Source organism: Coloeus monedula (assembly GCF_965178545.1).
Source record: "Coloeus monedula genome assembly, chromosome: 6".
NCBI lineage: Eukaryota > Metazoa > Chordata > Aves > Passeriformes > Corvidae > Coloeus > Coloeus monedula.
Window position 1 is genome coordinate 10,929,709 of NC_138786.1, and position 25,519 is coordinate 10,955,227.

Below are 25,519 nucleotides of genomic sequence, written 5' to 3' on the forward strand. Positions count from 1 at the left end.
GGAACTGGAGCTCAGCACTGCTTTTTCCCCTTTTCCTGGAATAGTGGCTGCAGTTGGCAACTTCTAATTTCCTGGTTAAGAAACTCCTGGGCTTCTGTTTCCAAAATTCTTTGAACACTGAAAATTTAGGGTTTATTTCACAAGGATCCTACCTCTAATTGTATTTTAATTAATTTTATTTTATTTAAAGTCAAAATAATGTCTGATGTTTTATTAGCTGGAAGAACATTGCTCTTGGAGGTTCCCTGTGATAAATTCCCATCTGAGGCTGGGTCAGGTAAATACTGGGTCCTTGTTGTAGGCATAAAGCTTCCCATACAATGTGTAGGTCCTGGAAGAATTCCTTTCTTTAGTATGCCTTTACTTGGATATGCCTTGACAGTGCTGGGTTGGGGTTTGGACTTGATCTTGAAGGTCTTTTCCATCCTAGATGATTCTATAATTCTGTCTTTATCAGGAGAACGTGTATCTCACTGTGCTAAAGCACTTTTCCATACAAATAAACCCTCCTGGCAAACTTCCCCGTGGCTCGGCCTCTCCCTGTGCAGGACTGACTGGAATTAGCCCCTAAACACTCACCTTCCACACAGTAACACTCGTCCAGTTGTGTTTTAACTGGTCCATTGGGGTTGGGAGCCTTTTGTGAGGCTGCAGCGTTGTCATCTGGCCACTTTCTGCCCAGGATTTGGTATGATCTAATTTCCAGAAGGATTTAAGTGTACTTAAAATCATGGCAGTGTGTGCAAGAGGGGCTCAGAGCTGTCACAGCAGAGGTGTGAGATGTCCCTTCCCCTGGAATCTCTGTGTTTCATAACTTCTACTTCCAGGCCTCTAATTCCAGACTTTTTTTGGAGTGAACCCTCTATGACTTAGGCAGAGAGGAAAAGTTTTCCTGTATCTTGTCAATACACTCATTTATGCTTTTTAAATTGCCATAACTTGATGGAAGACAAAGCCAAGTGCAGTAATTACTTATCCAAAGAGAACCTTGATGTCATTTTCAGTGAGGGGCTGGGACTTTAAAGCCCATCCAGTCCCACCCCCCTGGCATGGGCAGGGACATCTTCTGCTATCCCAGCTTGCTCCAAGCCCCATCCATCCTGGCCTTGAACGCTGCCAGGGATCCAGGGGCAGCCACAGCTTCTCTGGGCAACCTGTGCCAGGGCCTCAGCACCTTCACAGGGAAGAATTTATTCCCAATATCCCGTCTCAATCTCCCCTTTTCCAGTTTGGAACCATTCTCCCTTGACCAAAGTCCAGCTCTCTTGGAGCTTCTTTAGGCACTGGGAGGGGCTCTAAGGGCTCCCTGGAGCCTTCTCTTTTCCAGACTCAACAATCCCAGCTGTTTGAGCCTTTCCTCATAGGAGAGATCTTCCATCCCTCTAATTTTTACTCAAAGCTTTCATGAAGGACCTGTCCAGCCCTAATAGGACGTTTTGTTGGGGTTACAGAGGAGGTTGAGATTAAAAGGGGTTAGTTCTCAGCGTTGTCGCAGCTGGAAGCTCCGCAGCAGAGCTGGGTTCTGAGGAAAGGAGGTAAATCAGGCTATGCCATGGAGAAGCACCACAGGAAGCTGGATACTGGGTGAGACCCTTCAATCCCTGAGGACACTCTGTCCTGGCTGTGACCCTTTAATTCCTTGGGACACTATCCTGGGTGACCCCTAGATCCCTCATGACACTCCCTCCTGGCTACAACCCCTAGAACCTTTGGGACACTCTATCCTGTCTTGTGACCCTGAATCGCTCAGGACACTGTCTGTCCCGGGCGCCACCTCCGTTTTTCCTTCTCCGCATAAGGGCCGAAGGGAGAAGCGGGAGGGAGAGGTCCCCCTTGGAAGTGTGAAGCCAAAAAAAAAAAATACATGTTTTAAGCGCTCGGGAAAAGTTTTGCTTTCCGACGAGGATGGGATTCGAACCCACGCGTGCAGAGCACAATGGATTAGCAGTCCATCGCCTTAACCACTCGGCCACCTCGTCACAGCGACTACTTCCTCGCCGGGCCTATAAGGAAGGGCGGCCATCGCCCCTGCAATCTCCTCCCGCCCGCCGCTCCCGTGCGCGGCGGCGCCGGTTACGCGGTCCTGCACGGGCACAGTGCGGAGCGAAGCCACCGTACCAGGACCGCGCACCCCGCGGTGCCCGTGCAGTACCGCGCCATCCCCATCACCGAGGCTCCCGGCGTGCGCGCCGCGGGAGGCACCGAAATGGCAGCAGCACAGTGATCCGTGGAGGCCGCCATGTTGTACGACACAAGAGGGCGCCATGTTGTACGGAGCTGGGGGCAGCCATCCCGTACGGCGCCAGTGTGTCGTCACGGGCGCGGGGCGGGCGGTTGGATTTGAACGGGGCGGCGGCGACCGGGGAGCGGGAACCGGGACCGGGGACCCGGAAACCGGGATTCGGGAGCGGGGGTCCCCAAGCGGGAGGTAAGAGCGGCCGAGGGGCCCGGCGAGCGCAGGAAGCGGCGCGGGAGCGGCGGCGGCCGTTGCCAGGGGCCGGGGCGGGTGCTGCGGGGAAAGAGCGCGGGAGAAGGCGGGGGGAGAAGGTCGGCGCTGCCCCGGGAGCGGCCTCGGGATCGGCTGGATGGAAGGAGGGCTGAGGCGGTGCCACCTGCGGTGGGCGCGGAGCGTGTGGGGAACCCCCCGATAAGGGCGGCGCGGATCGATCCGAGGTAATTAACGTCTGGGGAACGTGTTAATGTGGTGTAATTAACGATAGAGGTGATTAATGTGGGGTTGATGATTGAGAAGTGATTGGCGCCTGGGCTGTGTGGGCGGCAAAGCGAGGGCGCGGGGACAAAAAGAGACGGAAAAAGAGACTATATGGGCTCATCCTAATGGGGAAAAGGTCGAGGAGGGGCGGGATGGGCGGCAGGAATGGTTTGAAGGGTTATGGAATGATTCTCGTGTAAAAAGGCGAGGGTCTTCATTAGCACAGCGACTCAGCTCGCCGCTCGTCCCTCAAGGATTGTAGAGGAATTTCAAGCAGGATTAAAGAACAGTTGAGGAAGGTGGTTGGGAAGTGAATTTCCCAATTTAATATCCCCAATAGCAGAGTGGTTAAGGCTTTTATAGCCCCAGGCTTATCTCCCCCAGCGATCTTCCCTGTCTCTCCCTTCTTTGTGTGTTCAGTCTGACTGAAAGTGGGTTTAGATGGGGTATTGGGAAGAAATTGTTCCCTCTGTTAGGAAAATTAATTCACAACGCCAGAGTTTGTGTCCAAAAAGGAGACAGAGAGGTCCTGCAGCTTTAGTCATGAATTAAGGGAGAGGCCACGGGGTCTCTCAAATTGCTGGAGAACGCAGCCTCCTTTTTATCCTAATTTCCCTCTCCCCATTGGCTGAGGTACTTGAGAGGTACAGACTTTGCAAATCTCCTAATAGAGACCCTCTTCTAATGTGCACGGCCCTGTCCCCTCTTTTTCTTTGTATCTTAGTTCTCTAAGTCCAGGAATTTAGCAGGGCCTTGGATAAGCAGCAGTTTGTGTCAATAAGTAACATTCTCCTGTTGCTTAACTCACCTGTCAGTCCCTGGCTTAGGGAGACTCACAGTTTGTAAAAAAACATTCCTCTTACTCCTTTCAGGAGGGTTTTAAGAAAATTGAGCCAGGCTCTTCTGGCTGTATCTAGAGAAGGGACAAGAAACAGCAGGCACAAGCTGAAATTCAGTTGAGAGGGAAAATGTCTTGTATGTGACAGAGCTAACATTGTCTTGGATAAAGTTTGATCTCATTTATCTCCCAGCATTTACCAGAATCTTAACTTTAAATAAAAGGTCAATTAACCAGTAATACTTAAACTGTTAGCACAGCTGTTTTCCAATATACAATAGGAAATACATGTCTAATGTGAATATAACAGGAGAACATGGACTTGAGAGGCCTGTGTACTTCAGAGCATTTTTGTGACTAGAGAAGGATGGATAGCAAAAAACACAGCATCAAAAGCTAATAGCCAGGTGTGGGTTTATGCAGTTTTCCTACTGAGGTTCATTAATGGTTTTGAATTTTGGTGCTGTATTCTATAGGAAAAGCGCATCCTTCAGCAATGGACAAGATTTACACAGACTCTAACATGGAAAGGTGAGTTGGAACCCTCTGAAAATTTTACTGTGGTATAAATATTGCCCTTTAGAGGCAAAACTTTTCTTAGTGCACTTCAACATCCCTTGAATGAAGTGTGTTTTCCATTGTGAAGAAGACATGGGAGTTCCTTTGGTGTTTGGTGAGGGGATTTCATAGTGATGGAGTGTCAGGAGATGAACTGACTGTGGATTGGGGGGGCAATCTGCTGAGTTTTCCAAAGCTTATTCTGGGAACCAGTGCTGAAATGATCAATCTGTTACAAGTACTTGTTTATTTAATTCCACACTTATAAAAATAACAGAGAAATCAATTTATTAACCTCAAAACCATGGCAGAACCGTTCAGGAAACACACCTTGGTGCAATTTTGTGCCCTCATACTGATGCCTGGATATAGAACACAAATTTTTCCAGACAATATAATGATAATATAAAAGCAAACCTTCACTTGAAAGCCTTCAGGTACCCAATATGGTGAAAAATAGTGCCCCAGATTAGATCCTTACAATTGATAAAATCAGGCAATTAGAGTATCTGGCCAATATTGTCCAACTAGAGGAGTGGTTGGTTAGGTAATGTCCCACCCTGGGTTCTGCCCTCCTACCCTACCTTTTTTATGCCTGTGGTTACGTGGTGCCAAATAAAATGTCCTTGGAGAAGTAACAGGCAAGACATAACAGAATTTTAGGAATGTGTCAATAAGCACCTGTTCACTGTGGGAAGAAAGGTGGCAAAGTACTAGAAGTTACACCGAGGCACTTAACAGTCTACAAAGCTGCAAATACATGAAGATTACCTAAAAGCTAAAGACTTCAGGCATCAATACCTGTTTCTCTTTTTCCCCTGCAGTGATAACACAGAGCACATCAGAGGGAAGCGCCTGTCCTCCGTGAGTAACTTACAGCATTCCTCGAAATAAAACTGTGTGAGGGGCAAAAGAAGCCATGGGAAGCTCAAAGAGGAACTTGCTTTCTCTTGGGAATTGCAGAAAAGCATTCTAAAAGAGCCTGTTAGACTGAGAGGATTGACTAGGGCACTGCTGGCTCTTAGAAACTCTCTCCAGCCAAGAAACCAGCTCTTGGAGCTGCAGCTGATATCTCAGCTGTTGTGTTTTCTTTCAGATTTTAAAGGCTCCGCGAAATCCTCTGGATGATCTGGGAAATGGGAATGAAATGACCCAGGTAGGTATCCCAAGCCCTTTCCTACCAATGCTCCCCAGTGCTTTGCTGATTAAACGGTGTCACTGGAATAAGGCAGGTGGTTTTAGTGCAGCATTTTTGATAATAATATTGAAACACCACTTTTGTTTGGTTTTGTGTTTCTTGGAGACCTGTGCCTGTCGTGGGTAGCAACCTGTTGTGTTCTTTATTGGCAGGACATCCACATAGAGAGACGCAGGAGGAGCTCGCGCAGGGTCAGCTTCGCCAACACCATCAAGTGAGGGAGCTGAAGGGTGCACACCTACGTCCCTTCCTTAGCCATAAAATGCAGGGAATAATCCCTCCCCCTAAAACTGTCCTCACTGGGTAATCACAAATGACTGCCAGCAGCAGCAAGATTGTTATATCGAGTTGGGTTCAACCCTGAGAGCCATTGTTCATTTTCTCTTCCCAGCTGAAGAAAAGCACAGTTCAGTGGAATTAATACAGTTGGAAATTTTTGTTTTCCATTCAATTTCCATTCATACATCTTAAGTGTCGTAATGGCATCCTCTCCCTGAAAAATACAGTTGGGTCCAGAACACTTCTGGCTTTTGTTATCTCGTTTCAGGACATGTAGAAAAGATTGAAATTAGTCCTGATTTTTTTTTTTTAATTTGCTTTTAGAGATGGTTTTGTGTTTTCAAAAACTGGTGTTTTTGTTCTTAGCTGCAGAGTCTTCCAGCGAGATCTTAAGAACAGCATGTCAGAGACAGAAAATACAGGTAGAACTCCTTTTTCTTTTCCTGACAGGGTTCCCAGATTCCCCAGACCATTAGCAACAAGATTTTAGCTTGAATTTAAGAAATCAGAAGTTTTCTGGTTGGGGAAGGAACAACATGGTCAGCTCTTTATCCTGGGCTGGCTGAAAACCCCTTAGCCACAGAGTTTTTGCTGTGAGAAGACACATCAAGAGTGAGAACTTCAGAACATTCTTTTCTGGGCAGTTCACTCTTGTCTCAATGTTTTATTGAATCAAAATCGTGTGGGTTGGGCAAAACCTTTAAGATAATCAAGTACAAACGTGATTATGCTTCTCACACTGTAATTTTGTCATTTTCTTATTTTTAGGGTGTTCAGCAGATGAGAAGGATGATACCTTGACTAATCAGTAAGTATCATGTCTGATAGATATTTGTTATTATTCAATGTTTATTACCAACCTTTTTTCTCAGAAAAGGATAAAGCATTAGTCTGGCCTCAAAGTTCTTGTAGATAAAACACAATGATGGGATCTGTAAAATTAAAATGACTTGGTGGTAAAATAACAGACTTTATATGTGAGAAGGGAATTTCATTGAACCATAGATTCTATGAAAAATAAGGAATTAATCTTTTATTGTCACTGAAGAATTATAATGCCCCTGTATGTTAAACAGTGGTTTGTGGCAGAACAGTTAATTTCATGGGAAAAATAAGATTGTGACTCAAGTTAGAATATATTAAAGACAAATAAGCAGCATCTGGTGTCTGCTGCCCAGACCCACATGAGTTCTGCCACAGAATTCTGCACAACAAAATTCTCTGCCTCTTCAGTTTATTGATCAAGGCTTCTCTTTGAAACCCTTTAACAAACTGTTTCTCAAACCCACCTTTTGTAGGAATGAAGACCCTGGGGCTGTTCCATGTGAGATCACTGGTGAGTCTGGAAACAGATTTAATAACAAAACTGCTCTGTTTATTTAAAGCTGCTGATTGTGTTTGAGTAATTTTAACATGCCTGGAGCAATCTCCCTGCCTTGGGAGAGCTCTCTCTGGATGGGCTTTGTCCCATGAAGTTGTTTACAAGGATCCTGTTATGGAAGTCTGGGTGGCTCTTTGAGGTGCTGAAGGGAGTAATGAAAATATTTTTCAGAATGTATTTGGATTTAGTTGTATTTATTTATTCAGTGCATTGATCTTCAGCTCTGTGGACAAAAAAATAAGCAAATAGCACAAAAACTGGAGTATTCCCTTTCTTTCCATAGGGATGAACACTTTGCTTCATGCCCCCATCCAGGCCTTGGGGCAGCAGACTGAGGTATGTGAAGGCTTTTAGTTTTTTGGTGCTAAAAATACCAGTGTCCAAAATAGATCACAAGAATTTGTGTAGTAAAGATTAAAAATGTTAAGTGCCTAAAAAATAAGCCTTTGTGTTCACATAAAATTCTTCTGAAAGTGAGTATCTGTTTTGAAGTGTTTCCTAATCTGATAGGCATTAGACTGCAACATAAGTAACTCTTGCTTCTGAAATTCCTCTGTAACTTCTCAGTAATGAACTAGTTCCTCCATTCTTCTCTTCTTTGCAAGCCTTCATGAGCCCCACTTTCTTTACTAATATCATATAAGTTTTTAAGGCAAGTATAATAATCACTATTATTAATATGATCACAGTTATACTTTGCAAAGATGAGGCCAGCTAACCAGTCAGAGAGAATCCAAATTCTTTAAATATTTCACCGAACTAGTTACTTCCTAATTCTGCCCTTAATTCTATGCTAGATGCAGCAACCAATTCTTATCTCATCTGATAATCTAATTTAGCAGTCACGTTTGGAATGTGCACACAACTAGGATTGTTGTTTAAATTCAAATAACCACATAAACCATGTTTATGTAATAGGTCTAAAGCTAATCTCTTTTGTAAGGTTCCCACACACATTATGGAAGTTACATTCTGTAATTTGTCAAAGTCTTGCACTAACTTTAAGACTACATTTTCCTTCCCAGAAATTAATGTAGTTTCTATTATTATTATGAACATGTAATTATTTATCATTTTCATCTCGATCTAATAAATGATATTTTCCTAGAAGATCATATCCTATCCTAAAACAATAGGATTTGCATATATACATGAAAACTCCATGGTGTGGGTCAGAGTCTTGTGTGTGCTGTGTTTCACGTGTGGTTGCTGGTTTGACCCACATGTGATGAACTCAGGGTTCAAGTCCTTCCACTTTGAGTGCAGTATAGGTCACCAGGGAGACTTGATATGGTCCCTTCCACTTCTCCTGGATTGGTCCAAAACTCCAGGTTCTGATGCACACTGTATTTCTTGGTTGGAAAGGATATACAGGCCAGTCTAGTCCCAATGATTTGTTGGTAACAATGTACCTTTTAAAACTTACAGGAGTTAATTTTAATGCTTCATAGGATATTGGGTTTGCTTTACCAGTCTGGTTTCAGGTTTGAGAGTAATCCTCACCGGTTTGGCAATCTCTGATCATCCAGGTGTCTCAGTTGCCCTGAGGGTTACAGGGTTACAGCATTCTCTGCTCTCCTCTAAGATTTCTTCCAACTATTCTGATTCCTGTAGCATAAAAATCTTTGCTTTAAAGGCTTTTGATTCTGGTGTTTGAATTTGTATTTCCCCATCCTGTAAAGTTATTTGAGCATCCAATTCTCCCAATAAATCTCTCCCCAACAAGGGGATTGGGCATTCAAGCATATATACAAATTGGTGTTTTCCCCACTGGTTTATTAATTTAAGTAGTAATAGTTGTAAAAAAGGGCCTGTTCCCGTTCCTCCCTGTCACACCTGCAGTGCTTACAGGTTCTGAGCTAAGTTTTCCTTTTCGTGTATTCAGTGCTGAATAAGTTGTTCCTGTATCAATTAAAAAATTTACCTTTTCATTCCCAGTAATAATGTAACCAGGGCTCAGGTGAGGATGATATCCCTGGTTCCTTCAGGGGGGGTTTTCCATTTTCATTTGAGGTCTTGAGCCTGATGGCTTCAAGAGCCTGGTTTAGGTTCTTTGATTTCCCCTGACCTGGGGACACTCCCTTTTCCAATGTCCCCTTCCTTTACAAATTGCTAAATACACTTCAGCTATCAACTATCACAGCACAAACTGCTAAATCCATTTCAGCCACTAAATATCACAGTACAATTGGCCAGATATACTTCAGCCACTAATTAATGCAAATTACTAAAGTACTTTGTACTAGTTTGAAAACAAACCAGTGGGAGGCACCAAGTCAGAATAACAATTTAATGGAAATTAAAGAAAAGGAAAAAAAGTAAAAGAAAACACTGGTTCAAACTGACAGAGTCAAGGTACAACCTGACACCCTGTTGGGCACGGTGGTGGCAGCAGTCTGGTAGAATGGTGGCTGCAGTCCTCTGAAGCAGTGATCCTGTAGTAAAAGAGTCTGCTCTTCCTCAGAAGGTCCAGTGATGGCTGTGTAGCTCCTGTCCTCTGGAAATCCAGTGGAAAGGCGTTGTCTCTGGTGTTCAGTCTCAGCTTATATCCACGATGGGATGCTTGGTTCCTCCCTCTGGGTGGAGCATCTCACAATGGGGTAATGAGTCATGAGACCAAGTGTTGATTAGGCTCATTAACAGAAGATAGTCCGGAGGGAGTTATCTATGAGTCAGGTGGCAGGACAATGATGGGCCATTAACAGAAAGATAGTCTGGGGGGAGGAGGCAAGGAAACACTGCCCCACCTGATTTCAACACCTCATGAGGGTGGTAATAGAATACACTGCAACCCAGGACATACTTCTTTAGTCACCAATTATTATAATAATTAACCAATTGTTTCTGAGTGAGGGGGGTCCTGAGTCCTAATTATGGTTTCAAATACTTTAGCAACTCTGTCCAGGTCTTCCTTATAAACTCCTGCCACCTTTCTCCATGACATCAAATCCACTATTAAAAACAGGGTTACTGGACCATAATTCCCAACCACCTGCTGGAGGGGAGCCATCAGAACTTCCCTGGCATCTCCCCCAACATCTCCTTGCTGCCTTTTAGTGCAGCCTGCAATCGGACCAAAATCCTCCAATCCCCTAAAATGTTCTTTCTGTTGCAGTTCACTTTCCCAAGACTTCCTTGTGTGTCTATCCCTATTCCCCAGGGATTCATCATTCACCCTCCCCTTATTCTTTGCCACAGAGCAACCATCAGCTCTAAATCATCCTCCTCTTCTTCTCGCCTGCACTTTAAGCCCCTCTGTCCTATGCTGCACACAAAACAACACCTCTTTCAACCCTTTGCCTTTCTTTTCCTTTTCAAGTGTATAAGGAGCTTCATCCCACTTACTTTCCCTTCTGCAAAACAACATTAACTGCAATATGATATTATACTGTAATATGATGGATATACTGTATCCATCCTTTGGCGACTTCTCTTGATCTTCCAGCATGTAAAGTGGCCATCACTGATTACAAACTTTTATAAGTTTTCCACGTGTGAGGGGATCACCCCCAATTTGTGGTCAAAATAGAAGGTGGAAATCATGTTGTAGAGAAATAGAAAATACTGATCCATAAGCCTCAGTAATTGGTCTGTGCTTGCTAAGATGTGGCTAGATGGGAAGTGTGAGATGAGACACAGTGTTTCATTAAATGCCATTTAAATACTATACATTTGAATAATTCAGTCATTGTCCTGTCCTTAAATATGTTACTACTTATCAGGGAGGCCTGAAATCAACAGGTTGGGTTTTTTTAAAAAAAATTTATAGAGCTAAAACCTTAGGACTTTACATTAGTCAACATTAGTTGACTTCTGTTTCAAATAGAATAAAGCATTGGTCATTTGTTTTAAGTGTCAGTTGCTGAATTCTCCTTTTTCGTTGCTTTTCAGTGGCATGACGTGGACCACACTGCTCCAAGGACGGACAGGCACGACACCACCCTCCCCTTCTCAGAGGAGAACGAGATGGAGATGACAGCCAGTCACACAGCCATGATCACACGGAACCTCAGAGCCCACCAGCCTGACAGAACTGAGAAAATAGACCTCACCTCCTTCCTGGCCAAGTTAAACTCCAGCCAGGGGAAGGCAGAAAGCAGCAAGGAATTGAGTTTGCTCTCTGACCCCACAGACCATCTGGGCCCATCTTTGGAACAGAAGGAAGAGGCCACTACTGTGAAAAAAATAGATTTCAATGAATTTCTCCTGAGGCTGAAGTCAAACAATCCTGCTGAGGCACCTGACAAGGAGAATGTTTGCTGTGTCCCTTCCCAAGGCTCAGGAAACATGGCACGACTGTCCGGGGAGTTTGACTATTCCCATGAGCCGCTGGACACCTGCAATGTGACAAAAGTGTTTCGAGGCCGAGAAGGTGGGATGGAGATGACAAAATGTGAGGCAGCTGATGTTAGAATTCCATTCCCTGGCATTGGTGAGGCTCCACCAGAGCAGTGGGAGTGTGCGGATGTCACCGAGGTGTTTGCAGACAAGGGCATGGATGTGACAACGAGTCACACTGCCAAAGTGTCCTTCGCCCTCTCCACGGTCGGGAACCAAAGTCTCGACTTCCAAAAGGATTTCCCACCCACAGAGTTGGATAATTCTGTGTTGAGGAGAGCATCTAATCAGGACTTCAATGTTCAGCAGGAGTTTTGTGCAGACAGAAGAACAGCAAATGCTGAAGACAGAGGAGACCCCCCAGTGCTGCGAGTTGGGAAACAGGAGGCCAGGGCAGTGTCTACCATCCAGGGATCTGTTTCGTCTGAGACCGACTTCCGAGGGCACAAAACTGTTGTGTTTTCCAAGTGTGATGACATGGGAATGACTGGGAATTACAGAGACATCATCTGTAAGGCCAGCACCACAGAAAAGGACAGTTCATGCCATAAAACCTGTGAAAAGCCAGTGAGTACCAACCCTCCGCTCACAGGGAGCAGATCACCGGCGCGTGGGGACATCCCAAGGGGTCTGGCACCTAGAGATAATCCTGCTGCTGGGCCCTATAAAACCAGTGCACTTGAACTGCCTTCAGCCTCATGTGGACACATGGAAAACATGTCCCAAGCTCGTGGTCCTGCTGCAGCTAGCACTGGGTTTGGCCCATATACGCATTTGGGGGCTTGCGGTGTTTTGAAGAGCGGGTTTGATCCCTCTGCAAACCCCCAGCTTGTTTTTTCAGGTGAGAAGACAGTAATAATTGCAGGAGAAGACATGGACTTGGTTAAAACTTGTGTTAAGGATGGTGGAAAGAATGTTGATAATGAACATCCCACTGCAGTGTTCACCTCTGTCACCTGCAAACCTCATTTCCTGGGTAACAGATCCACACCTTCCAATGTAACTGAGACGGAAGAAATGGAAATAACAAGATGCCACACTGTTGTCTTGGATGGTCAAAGCAGTGGGATAACAGCAGAACCGAAACAAATGCCCTGTAAAATCATTCCAAGAAAGAACCAGAGCAAAAGTGTCACTGAGGGTGACATATTTGTGTATTCTGTAGATATGGACAAGGAAAATGTTGAAGTGAGGAGTATTGATGGGAATAATAAATGGAGCCAGGCTATGGAAAGGAATGCTCAAGATCTTCGGACGATAGTGGTTGATAAGAAACTTGGAAAAAACAACTTCCAGGCAAGTGGTCTGAGTTCCTGTGCCAAGAGCATGTGTTTGTTACAAGAGCAAAACAGAGGAGTCCATGAGAATGTTGTCACTAACACCGGTGCATCCCTGTCTTTGCAAAGCCGAAAAGTTGTGGTATCACAGCCTCTGGAAGAAGACCTTCCAAGCGTCTCAGATTTCTGCACAAATGATGCAACAGGCATGTTTTTGGGTGATCAAAGCATGGACATAACCAAAGCTCATCCTGCTGCCTTTGAGATTGCTCCTAGTAACAGTGAACAAGAATTCATGGATTATAATCAGAACAATGCATCCAAGCATCTGCAAAACCAGCCCTTCCCATTTTCCAGTCACCGTGGTGTGGATATCATGAGTCAAACTGCAGCAATGGAATGTGGGGACTTGAAAATGAACACCAGTAAGCAAATTGTTACTGCTTTGGCTCCAAGTGGTTCATTTACTTTCAGTAACAATCCTGCTCCCTCTGGAGTGAGAGGAAATGAACAGTTTGGGACAGTAATAGGAATAAATGCAGACAGCCAAAACTCAGAGAGGCAAGAGAAACCCCAGCCTGTGAGGGCAGTAAGCAAAGTATTGCCAACCCAAGGAGACTCTGACAGACATTTTTCCATGGGTAAAACAGGTTCTTCAAGAGAGGATTTAAAAACTCCTCCCTCAGCTCATGTGCTGCTCTGGAGGGGTGCAGAAGAGCCAGTGTGGGCCAGGACATCTGAGGCACCCAAGGGAAGTTCCCAGTTGTCTTTGTTAGGAGAAAAGTCTGTTGTGTTTCCCCACGGTGAAAACATGGACATGACTGGCAGATGTGTGGTGATGGTTCCAGATTACAGCATCAACATTGTTTTGTCACAAAACAAAGCAGCACCTGGATGCTTTGGTCAAGATGGAAATAAAACAATGTTCTTAGAAAAAGGGGCCACAACGACAACGCCGGCGGAGCGGGGTGGGCAGGAGGCTGCTGCAGGTGGCAGCACCATCAGTTTTGCTCTGGCTCAGGATGTGGAGATCACCACAATTCACACGGCACAGCACAGACAGCCCATCCCAGCCATTCCTGCTGACAAAACCATTGTGTTTGCCCACGACCAGGAGGACATGGACATCACTGCATCCCACACTGTCGCTGTCAGTAAGAACGTCTGTGGATTTGAGGCCCAGCAGGTGCCCCACACAAACACCCAGCAGCCACCACAGCACATGCACAGTGGGTTGGTGCCCTGCAGAGGTGACATGGACTCCTCACAATATGCCACAAAACCTAAGGATAAGCCCAGCATTCCCTCTTCTGCTTTACCAGCCTCAGCATTTCCTAGTGAGAAAGGAGCTACCCAGGTCCCCAGTGGCACAACACAACATTCAGTTTATTCTGTCTCCCTTCAAGAAAGTACTGTGGATGTGGGGGCACCCCAGGATCATGGCCTTACCACAGATAATTCTGTCTCTGTAAGCAGGGAGCAGGATCTCACATCACCAGAAAAACTGCAATCAAAGAGAATATCTTTCAAGTTCCCAAGTAAGGGCCCTGTGGATCACAGGGAAGAAACTGGCAGTTCGGAATCCTGTGTTGCCTTTCCCATGCAGGGATCAGATCCTTGGAAGGGTCATCCATATACCCCTAGTACTCAGAGAAACCAGCTAGTGGAAGAGGATTCATCTCAGTGTGGAGATTCAGATTTGGGCTTGGCTGGAGCAAACCTTGTTCCAGCTGCTAACAAGGAATCCAAGAAAAATGAGGAGCTGTCATCTGAAGAGGAAGTGCCTCCAAAAGACTTTCAAATAACCTCTGAACAAACTAGGAAACCTTTGGTCAGTGACAGTCCAAAGGATCAGGCTCATCCCACTCTTCCACCAGCAGTTTCAGGTATTTTAGATATTTGTTCAAAACTGAAAGATCTGAGAAGGAAATCTCTTTCCGTTTCCAAAACTGTTTCTTCTGACCAGTTGCCCAGTTCCTCAGCTCAGCCAGAGGATACTGTGAGGTTGGCAGAAAACACTGTCAGTGAAGCAAATAACTTCTTTGATACCAAAAAACAGGAGAACACAGGTCTGGAATCTGGAGCTGATCCCATAGAAATAGTGCCTAAGGATGAATATCCAGGAATAAGTATCCCTCTGGGTATATTCCAGCCTAAATTACCAAACAAGAGAAATCGTGTTTCCAGTGCAGAAGACAAAAATACAAAATCAGACAGAGCAGAAGCCCCAGTTCCAGCAAACAGCAGTGAAACCCCAGGTAACAAGTCCAGCAGGCAGAACTTCAGCCCTTTTCAGTTCATAGCAGAAGAATTTCTCCCTGTGTGCCTGGAGGAAATGGATTCCAATGAATCTGTCAGCTCTGAACTCATGGAAAATGCTTGGGATAATAAAAATAAAAAACAAATCCCCCACTCTGAAAAGGATCCATCTGAAGAGACAAAATCTTGCAACACAAAAAGAGCTTTGGGACCAACTGAGGAGGATCTTCAAAGCCCCAAGAAGGCCAAGAGGGATGAACATGTGGATGCTAGGGCCTCTCAAGACTTGGAGGTGAGCCTGGTCCCTCACTGTAAGGATACAGGGAGCACTACCAGGGCTTAAGTTTTGGGGGGGGTGTAAGTGGATCTGTTAGTAGGTTTTTTTGTTTTTCATAACCACCAGTTTGCTGTCACTCTCCTGTGTCATTCCCTGTGGTTTTCATTGTTTTGCCAAGTTACAAGAATCAGGTTGATGTGTGCAACATTCCTGTACCAGGCAAAACAGGCAGAATGAGGGATTTGCCAATTTTAAACTTCTCTGCATAGTATCCCTTTAATCCTTTCAAGGAACAGCTACAATAAACCACTGATTCAGTTAGGTTGTTTCATATAACTATACTGATTTATTTTTTTAAATTTTGTTCATATTAGGTGACTTTTGATGTTGTCCCTCAGGACCAAGCAGAAGTCGAGGAAGGTGGAGAACCTCCAAGTCTCTCAGCTAAAAGCCCCGCGTGTCCTCACGCCAGCACCAGCAGCTCCCTGGATTCTGTGAAGGCTGACACAGAGTTAACACGTAAGAGACCATTTGTGATAAGAGTCCCAAACCTTGTGTTCTTTGCCCTGTAAGACTGTTATTAACTCCACCAACATCCCTCCCACACACACTTTCTATTTTGTTTTCCCAGTCCAGCGCAGCAGTCAGGTGGAGTCCCAGCTTCTCACAGACAGCATTTGTGAAGAAAATTTATGGGAGGTATGGACACAGCTGGAGGACAGCAACTTCTTGTCCTAACAGGAAAAAAATCCTGTGTGCATACACCAGTGAGCATTCTGTCTTGAAAAATGGACTTACCTGTATGTTTTTGCTCAAATGTACAGAAATTTCAGAGTGGTGCTATCACGGTTGGGGAGTTTTTTACCCTTCTTCAAGTCCATGTTGTGATTCAGAAGCCCCGGCGCAGCCAGCTTCCAGCCAGTGTGAGTGGAACAATATAACTGACCTTAAACAATACTCCTTTGTTGTTTTGGGTTTTAATTTTTAGCAACTCAAGCATCTTTAAATGAAAACCAGAACAGATTTCTATCTCCTCACCAAATACCATATATTCAGGATTTCAGGGTTACTGTTCTTGGATAAATATGCTAATTCTTGCTTTTTTAACTTGTTTTAAGGACAGTCAATTTGGAAGTAAGAATTAGAAGCTCAGTCTGATCTTTCCACTTTATCTTCTCGCTGTGTCCATCAGCCACTACTGCCTGCAGCTACTCTGCACTCCTCCTGCCTGTTCTAGTCTCTCCTTTGGAAATGCTTCACCATGACATTGCTGCTCTTTATTTCCTCACCTGAAGGAAGGGGAAGAATTAAAGAACAGAAGTCTGACTTCTAAATCCCTTCCATTTTTATTTGAAATGCTCTCCCAGCTTAGCTGCAGTTTACTTTACAAATTTATTCATACTGAGTTGTCTCTAAATAGTCATCAGGCTTAGTAATGCTGCTACTGTGCACTAGTGACTGGTAAAAAACTGCCACCACCCCCACAAAAGCCCCTGAAAACTCTCTCTGAAGGAGTGGAAGTAATTGATGTCAGTTATTTACGAGCTTTACTATACAGGAAGCTTTCTGAAATACCTCCCCTCATATTTATTTGAGGAATAAAGCTCCATAAGGCTTCCCTAAGACTTGGGAGCTTGATTCTGAATTAAGGATAACTTTGAATTAAGCATTGTTTTATTGGGGAGCACTCTAGTTACCTGCATAACACATACATGTTTTCAAGTCTTCATCTAAAAGGGAGTGAACCTCTTTCAGTAATACTTAATTTCATTTTTTTGAGCCCTAATGATGAGGCACATATCCCAAAAGGAAGCCTGTGCTCCGGCGTGAGGAAACACAAGGCGTGAAAGCAGAATTGAATTGATTGGAAGTTACTATTTCTGAAAAATATGGATTCTTTTTTTCCTTTTTCTTCCTACTTTTCCCTGTGTTTTTTTCCCAGTGTGCAGTCAGTGCACCTCCTACTGCAGAAGATCTCATCTACAGCCAGTACGTTCACCGGCCCAAGCTGCGGATTTATGAGGAAGATTGCCAGGACCTGTCTCGGAAAACAGTGGAGTGAGTGGTTTTCCAGTCACACAGTTTATCAGTAATTCATTTTTTCAGCTCTGGGTGCATGGAAATGGCCTGAAGAAAGTTAATACATTACATATAGGAAAAGTAAAAATATAGTTAGTAGTTTATTACAGATTTAGAAATGAATTGTACAAATATCAACGTGCTGCTTTATGTGGTCAATGCAATTGTAACATGACTTTCAACTTTTTTTTTTCTCCATATTTCAGGTTAAAACCACATGTGAGTGTCCTTGATCAGCCCCTGGTGAACGTGATCAGGAGTTTGTGGGAAGTAATGAGAACCTGCACTGATGAAGAGGTAATGCTGTATGGAGATAATATATGTAATGAAGAAGCGAGGATAATTTATTTAATTCACATCAAATAAGAACCAGAATAGTCACAAAATAACAGCAGGTGAAACAAGGCAAAATATTTTCTCAGTGGTAAACTGCTGAGAACTTCCAGCATGTCAGGAGAATGCAAGGAAATGTGTCCTTTGAAATATATTAAAGGGGAAAGAAATGACCCACAGTTACTGCATATAAAACCCAGAAAATTAATAAAAGCATCCCACAAGAATTGAGAAGGTGGATCAAGAGATTTTGTTTTCTGCTTTTCGAATGTCAAGAATAAAGATCTACTCCTTGAAAATAAAGAGTCAAAATTGATTGGAGACACAGTATTTTTCATAATTCATCATTAGTTTGGCATAGGATATCACTGAGGTTGGGTGGTGAGCTAGAGTCAGGAAGGATTATATTTCCATTCACTTTCTCTTCTGTATTTCCCATTCATCACAGCTGAGTAAGTTTGGAGCAGAACTGAACAAGATGAAATCCTGTTTCACCAAGGAGGCTAAAATCTTGTCTCATAATGAGAAGGAGACATTGTACAGGAAACTGCTGCAGAGTGCTGAGGTAAGGAGCCACAGGGCTGCAGGCATTTGCCTTTAAAAAGTCACTTCTACCACATTTCTTGTCTTTAAATGTGTAGGAGCTTAATGATTTTAAGTGTGTACTCTCATGGAAGTTTCTTTCTTATAAATACATTTCCCTTTTATTTGTATGCAAATACAACACTGGGACAGTGACTGATAGTGACTTTCTTGCAGTCACACTGTAGGAACCTTCTGCCTAAGAGTTTTGGTGATTAACAGTGAAAAATGGGACTATTAAGGAAACACCATCAAAAATTAGCTCTTTATACTGCAGCAATGCCAGTGTTAGTAAGTAGGTAAGTAGTATTAGCAAGTATTTAGGAAGAAATTCTTCCCTGAGAGGTGCTGAGGCCCTGGCACAGGTTGCCCAGAGAAGCTGTGGCTGCCCCTGGATCCCTGGAAGTGTCCAAGGCCAGGTTGGATGGGGCTTGGAGCAAGCTGGGATAGTGGAAGATGTCCCTGCTCGTGGCAGGGCATTGGAATTGGATGATCTTTGAAGTCCTTTTCAACCCAAACCATTCAGGGGTTCTCTGATAAGTGACAAGGAAGTGCACAAGTAATGCATTGACAGGGATCAAAGATGTGTATTTATAAAAGCTCTAGGGATTTATTTATTTCCATGTCTTATCCCTCACTAGGGAGATTCAGTGAGCGTTTAGTAATTTCTTATTATGGGCTACTGCCCCACTGTTTGTCAGTTGCCTCTTCCCTCTAATGACAGATTTCACTAGCTGCTTTAATTAATTAGCAAGCAAAGAGCCCCGTGGTGATCCCAGAAGAAAATTCAGGTTTTAAAATAATATCACTGACTCAATTACAATTTTCCCATCTTAGGAACAATACAGAAAGCTCCAGTCAAGAATAGAAAAGGTGGATGACCAGACAAAGGAGGTAGAGAACTCCGTGGTTGCTCTGGAATCAGGTGTGTGTTTCCAAACAGGTGACCAATATGCTGCTTTCTCTTTTTTCTGCAGAGCTGCTGTTTAAAAGGTCAGTTCAGGATTCTGTGTGGTTGTTGGATACAAGCTGCAGTCAGAACTTGGCATTACTATGTAATGATGCTCTGTAGTTTCAGTTCTTTATCTCCAGTGCCTTAAGCAGAAATCAAATTGCACAGTAGCAGCTCTAAAACAGTGCAAAAAAAATAAATTTTGCTAGTTCATATCACTTTCTGAGGTTTTTGGTAGATACTTTTCCATATTTTTGTATATTTTTTTTAGTTAACTTCGAAGTGTTGAGATTTCTAGAGCCCACAAACCAACAAAATTAACTCTAAGTATTGAATCTGGGAGTTCTGCACAGACCTGACACTTCTTTCCCACAGATTCTTTTTGGGATGAAGAGGAAGCCACCTGCAGTGCTGGAATGGCAGGAGGGCAGAATGTACAGAAAGGTAATGGAACCAGCTGAATGCACTTTTTGTCTGGTGTTTTAGAATGTGGAGGGGGTGATACTCAACCCCCACCCTGAGGGATTTAGACACTGCTGCTCTTTCCTGCATTGCACATAGCTAATTACATAGGGGTTAAAGAATGAAAAGGACTGGTTTTTCCCTGGAAAAAGGGAATTTAGAACTTGCTACCTGAAGAGTGTGTGCTGGCTGTCATATTCAGTACTTTAATTGTCCAATAATTATAACCTTTAACTCCGTAGGAGCAGTGAGCGCACAGCAAATTAGGGCTTCCAAATTAGGGCTACTCTTTTCTCTCATTCTTTTCCTTTTCTTTCCTTTTTTCCCTTTGCTTTAGAATTGCAAAGCATCGCAGCCCAAGAAGAGGAACTTCTGAGGTAAGATGTCAAAAAGGATTTAAGAATCAGGTGCACTCTCCATTTTTAGAGGGTTGGTCTGTTTTTAACCACTGTACCACATCCCATGGGATTGGTTTATCCTTGCAGAGAACTGTCAGAGATGGACGCTGAGGATGAGTGTGATTTGGCTGAGATGGAAGAGCTCAAGAAGACTGAAAGGGTCTGCCTGGAAATCCTGAAGAAATATGAGTAAGGAAAACACCTCCAGGTTTTAATTTTTAGTAGCTATTTCTGGGGCCTCATATGTACATGAATGTGTTTGGGTTTGGTTTTCCTTGTTATTTGATGTGGGAGATCTTGGGATGCCCATCTCCTTGCAGCCTAAGGTAGGCAATAAAGCCTTGGAGAACTTCCATGTGTGAGGCAGTTATTCCATTAGCAGCTTTGCAGTGGTACTCTGTGTTCAGGGTTTCTACATCCAACTCTTCTTCAACCCCAAAATTGACATTTATATAAAATTTATAGTAATATGCTTGCATTCCCAACAGATTCTTATATTCTGTTAGAATATAAGCCTCTGTTTGGCATTGGAAAATTTCATTGGTGTGTGATGTGGTAAGAGCTGCAAGTGCATTTAATACTCTCATGTTTGTCCCTCACGAAGTTGTTTTGAATTGATTGGTTGGTTGGTTGAAACTTGGGGTGATGGTGGGGTTTTTTTTTCCCTGTTTCAGCTTCACTGAGTGGGAGTTGATGGAATGGAGTGAGCAGCAAGCTGTCTTTAATTTTCTTTATGATTCTGTGACACTCACAGTTGTGTTTGGACCCCCAGCAGGTGAGTCACAAAATGGGTAGATTTGTGTTTTATGAATTTGAAATGTTAGAGAATAGAAACTATTAAAATATCCATATTTTTAAAGATTTGCTGAAGGGAAATAGTAAATAGAAAATATACTACAGTGTGTAAGCTGAGAGAGGTAGTTTTGAATATGTTTTTCATATGAAAATTCAGAAATGTATGTAATGCATGGCTGTTTCTGAAGATGAAGAGCTGTAACTCCAGAACTAAGCATGGAAATAACTGGAGTTTTTTAACTTTCTTTCTCAGATGGTGAGTTTTTCGCTGCACGTCCTTCCAGAAGCATCATTAGCCTGGACTTTGAATCCTTCCTGGATGGTGAGATTTTTGAGTAGTGTGAAAGTAGCAGCCCTGCTAATCTGTTGTTGGGAAGACTCGAAATGTGTGCTTTATCTTCTAGTGCTTTATGGAATGGCTTTTCAAAGATTTCTGGTTTTCTTTTGTGTTGCAGAGGAACAAGCTCCACCCTCCTCGTGTTTAGTACAAAGACTCCTCTTCCAGTTTATTGAAAGTCGGGGAAGCTGGCAGGAAAAGTGTCCCACACTGCACTACTTGCCCCAGGTAACATTCCAGGGAAACTCTGAAGACTCTGAAACAAACCCAATTATTATTTTCTGCCACAGAGAAAATAGAGCTGAGCTGAGAACCAAAGTACCTTAATGAAAGCTTCAGGAATGCAACCCAAAATCTGCTTCAGGAATATTCTGAGGTGTCGGGGGAAATACCTGTCTCTGAAGGCAGGAGTCCCAAAAGGTGGAGTTTATTAAAAAAACCTTTTTTTTCCCCAGGAAAAAAAAAATTGAGCTCAAGGCCATTCTGCCTCCTAAAGAATGTAGGTTTAAATTGCCAAGGCAAACTTCTGTGTTCCTGGGTGGCTGTGGACCTGTTGGCAAAGCTGAAAGGACAAATTTAAAGCAAAAACTGTACATTTGTTATACTTGCACAATTTCATTTTTCCATCCAAACTGAGGTAGCAGTTAAACCATTTCTATTTTTTGTACTTTCTAGGATGAGCTGTGTGTTCAAGCATCACATGGTCACCCCTTGAGTGCTGATGTTGCTTTTCTGATTGCCCCCCCAGGCTCTCTTTGACATCTCCTTGGTGGTGAATCGCTGCAAAATCTTGGGAGAGGAGTTGGAATTTCTGGAGAGGTGGGGTGCAAAATTCCATCTCCTGGAGACAGATGTCAAAAACACTGAGTGAGTAAATTTAGATAATTTAGTGGTGGGATTGTTGGGGTGTCCTGTGCAGGGCCAGGAGCTGGACTTTGATGATCCTTGTGGGTCCCTTCTGACTCGGGATGTTCTGTGATTCTGTAAGACGGAGTGCACAGTAGCCTTAAGAGGGAGTTTCTAGATAATCAGAAGCAAAACACTGAAGTAGTTTCAATTTGGTTTTCTTAAAAGCTTTGGTTTACTTAAAAGCTATTTTTAAAAACAATTTAATTTCTTTTCATACAATTGCACTGTAGTGTCCCAGTACATGGAAATTAAGCTGTTCATGGGTTCCTCGATTTTATGACTGTTAGACAACTTCTCCTTCCTTGCTGTTTTCCTGCTCAACTTGCCTTTCTTAAATATTTAGGCCAAATTGTAGCAATGCAAAGGAAACAGAGCCAAGAGTTTACCTGTAGCTTAGGGCTTTGTTTCCTTTAATCTTGCGTTTGCCTCAGTGTAGGAACTCAGAGTGCCGAGAATATTTCTCTGCCTGTTTTTAAGGGTTCTTACCCCCCTGAACAACACTGTTTTAGTCTCAATTGGAAAAAATTACCAACAATCAGACAAGAACTAGAAAATACAGTGGTGTGAATTAGGTGATAGACTACTATGTAAGATTGTCACAGGGTGAAAAATTTAGAGGTTTTGGGCTTCTCTTTGTAGTAAATAGGCAAGAGTAAAAAATGCCAAAATGGAGGATTGTTCTTGTTCTCTAAACCTTCTTCTCCTTCTTCTACTACTCCACGTTCTGCAGTAAAAGTAATTTGGGATGATTGGATAGAGAATTCCGCAGTTCCTGCCCGTGTTACTGAATAATTGGTAGGAAAGTGAAAATAATGTATGTTTTTAGTAACTATTGGTTAAAATATCTTTAAAAGGCTGTGTAAATCTTGATAGAGAGACTTCACTCCTGCTTTCTGTGCTCTATGCTGTACCTGGGTCACACTAGTGGCTCTGTTCCTCTGATAAGGCTTAATAAACAACTATCTGGAAGCATTGAAAATCAAGGAAAAGTCTCGGTTTATCTTTGAAACTCCTTGCAAGGACTTTCAGCAAATTCTCTCCCATCAGGAGGGATTTGATTTATGGCACGGTTCAGTGTCACCTCAGCCAAGCAGAATCAGTCATGGAAGGAGGGGTGCACTGAAACTGAAGTTTACTTTCTTTACTTTCCATTTTCCATTGCTACTTCCCAATTTTTTGGCATGTCCCAGTGGTACAAGACAAATACAATTTCACCTCATCCTTCCATTATTGATGCATATCTTTAATTAAGAAGTGCCCAATTATTAATTTGCTCTGCCCTCCTTGGTGCTGTTCCAGAGGTTATTCTAATTTTGTAGTTCCCTTTGCAAGAGTGCCAAAAGTGCCATGGAACTGGAGGCAAATCGGTCCTACTTAAAACATTAGGAAACCTTAACTACCTGGGAATGTTTTATGGTAACTAGAAAACATATTTTTAATCTCTATTCTCCCATAATTTCTGGATGGTTCTGTGAATTACGTGTGCATTAACTTTTTCTGTGGGAGAAGTTGGGGGTTTGCTTTCCAAAGTGTTGATAAATTGTGAAGGATCTTTTTTATCTTATTCCTGAAGTTCCTGTGGGTCTGTGCTGGATCTCTTTAAAAGTTACTGCACTTGTTGCATCAGTGACATCGTGTATTTCTGCTCCTGGCACTAATTCCAAGGTGGAAGCAGCTCATTTGACTGTTTTGCATGGATCTTTGTGTTTATTTCCACAGGGTGAAGCTTGTGTTCTCCTCTTCTGTGGCTTTTGCAAAGTTTGAGTTGTCTCTGGCTCTCTCTCATGACTACCCATCTGCTGCACTTCCCTTCAGTGTCCAAACCCACATTGGGAATATCGGGTGAGCTGACAAAGCACCGCTGCATGTGACTCCGTTCTGAAGTAGGGATGGGGGATTGAACCCTCGGGATCCTCTTCAACACATGTGATAATTTTATCTTTCCCAGGGAGAAGGAAATTGCTGCTGTTCTCTCCAGTGTTCCAGTTGGTCACCACTACCTGCAAAGAATTGTCTTCTCGATCCATCAGAATCTGCTCCAGGGTCCCAGATGATCCACTGGATCCACAGGCAGGACTGAAGCAGTCAGAATGGGTAGTCTGTGAATTTAGTCTTACAAGAATTCCAGCTGTGTCTCCCTGCAATGGGAATGCTGTTACCCACTCAGCTCTAGTATTCCTGCCTATTTAGTATCCTTGTGGCTTACACCGAGTAGAATGCTTGGTGTAGGCCACAAGTTTTACAAAAGCAGGGGTGTCTGAAGAGGAGGAGAAGGAAATTCCTACGTCCTTTGTAAATTCAAGGTGTTCTCTCAGTCACTGGTGGTCATTCCTGGCCCAGATAGTCATGATTGGATAGTCATTCCTAGCATGGATATTCTTCTGCCATAGCCCATTGATTCTGTCCTGGGGTCATTTACAGAGCTCTTGGATGAAGCAATGATGAGTGTTCTCTAAATTATTGCAACTGGAATTTACTTTCGCTGACATTATTTCACTACCACATGCAATTTAACAGATCCCACCACGTCCGGTGTTTATCCATTGCCTGGGACCCCTCCCAGGCCAGACACTATATCCCTGCATCTGATTAATTAACCAGTCAACCTGTAGCAATTAACCCGGCCATTAAAGTCAGAAATATTTTTGGAATTAAGGCTAAAAATCCCTGTGCTTGCCCACAGACTCTGGGATGCAACAGCCTCAAAGCCGTCACTGTGATTCTCTGGCTGAAGTTAGTTCTGACACTCATTGTCTTAGTCCAGCACTATCTCTGGGTGCTGGGACACTGTTCCAGTTTGGAATGCCATGGAATTTTAGCAAGGAGACTGAACTCCTAAAACCTGGGAGTGTCTGTGAGCTCTAGCTTGGTTTGGTGTATATTTTGTGTATTATGTGGGTCTTGCTGTTGGAACTGATCTCACCCTGACCAAGCCAAAGCACCAACTTTGGCTCAGCTCTCAGTTCTGCAGCTGCAAATCTTGGTACCCTGTAAAATATGTTGAATTTAAAAATGTTTTCCTGTATTTTAGTGTTTATATATTTTGTCTTTTTACGAAGTTTGCTTCTGTATGAAAAGTGGAAGTTTAATAAAGATTGGATTTATCACTCTTCCTGCTTCAAAGGGAGATTATGGGCTGCTCTATTTAAACTGGTTATTGAAAATTCAGTGCTAAATTCAATTCAAAAAATTGGAATAATTATGTTAAATACTTGGGAAGGCTTTTCACAGTATGATTTTTTTTTCCCCTTGCCTTTCCTAGTGTTAGTTTTCTATGTCCTGGCTTTTCACAAGGATTTATTGTATTTTAATTTGGAAGATAGCACCCAAATCATTCTCAGCTTAGGTCCTATACTTGGAATTTTGAATTCCCCACCCCATTCTTTATGCATTAGTAACTAGCTGAGAGTGCTGCCGCAGTTCTCCAGGAGCATTATCCACCTCTTTTTTTGGTTTTTTGGGGCTGGTTTTCTTTCAGTGTATTTTACACACTAAAGCATCAATAACTATAAAGACTCAAGTGAGTTTTTGGTGGAGTTTATTATATTGCTCTG

General features: G+C 43.2%; 1 protein-coding gene across 1 annotated transcript; it reads left to right on the plus strand.

Moving 5' to 3' along the window:
• Window positions 1-4,047: 4,047 nt before the first annotated feature.
• On the plus strand, window positions 4,048-24,025 carry KNL1 (kinetochore scaffold 1; the record flags this gene model as incomplete). Its single annotated transcript, XM_082283028.1, has 25 exons — window positions 4,048-4,082; window positions 4,934-4,973; window positions 5,206-5,265; window positions 5,460-5,521; window positions 5,953-6,008; window positions 6,355-6,394; window positions 6,885-6,922; window positions 7,251-7,303; window positions 10,859-15,133; window positions 15,517-15,637; window positions 15,750-15,817; window positions 15,943-16,041; window positions 17,061-17,176; window positions 17,404-17,494; window positions 17,979-18,095; window positions 18,950-19,037; window positions 19,440-19,508; window positions 19,864-19,903; window positions 20,012-20,113; window positions 20,599-20,699; window positions 20,973-21,041; window positions 21,175-21,284; window positions 21,805-21,923; window positions 23,685-23,807; window positions 23,914-24,025. 25 exons carry the CDS (start codon window positions 4,048-4,050, stop codon window positions 24,017-24,019), a joined length of 6,198 nt encoding a protein of 2,065 aa, XP_082139154.1. The 3' UTR covers window positions 24,020-24,025.
• Window positions 24,026-25,519: the final 1,494 nt, after the last annotated feature.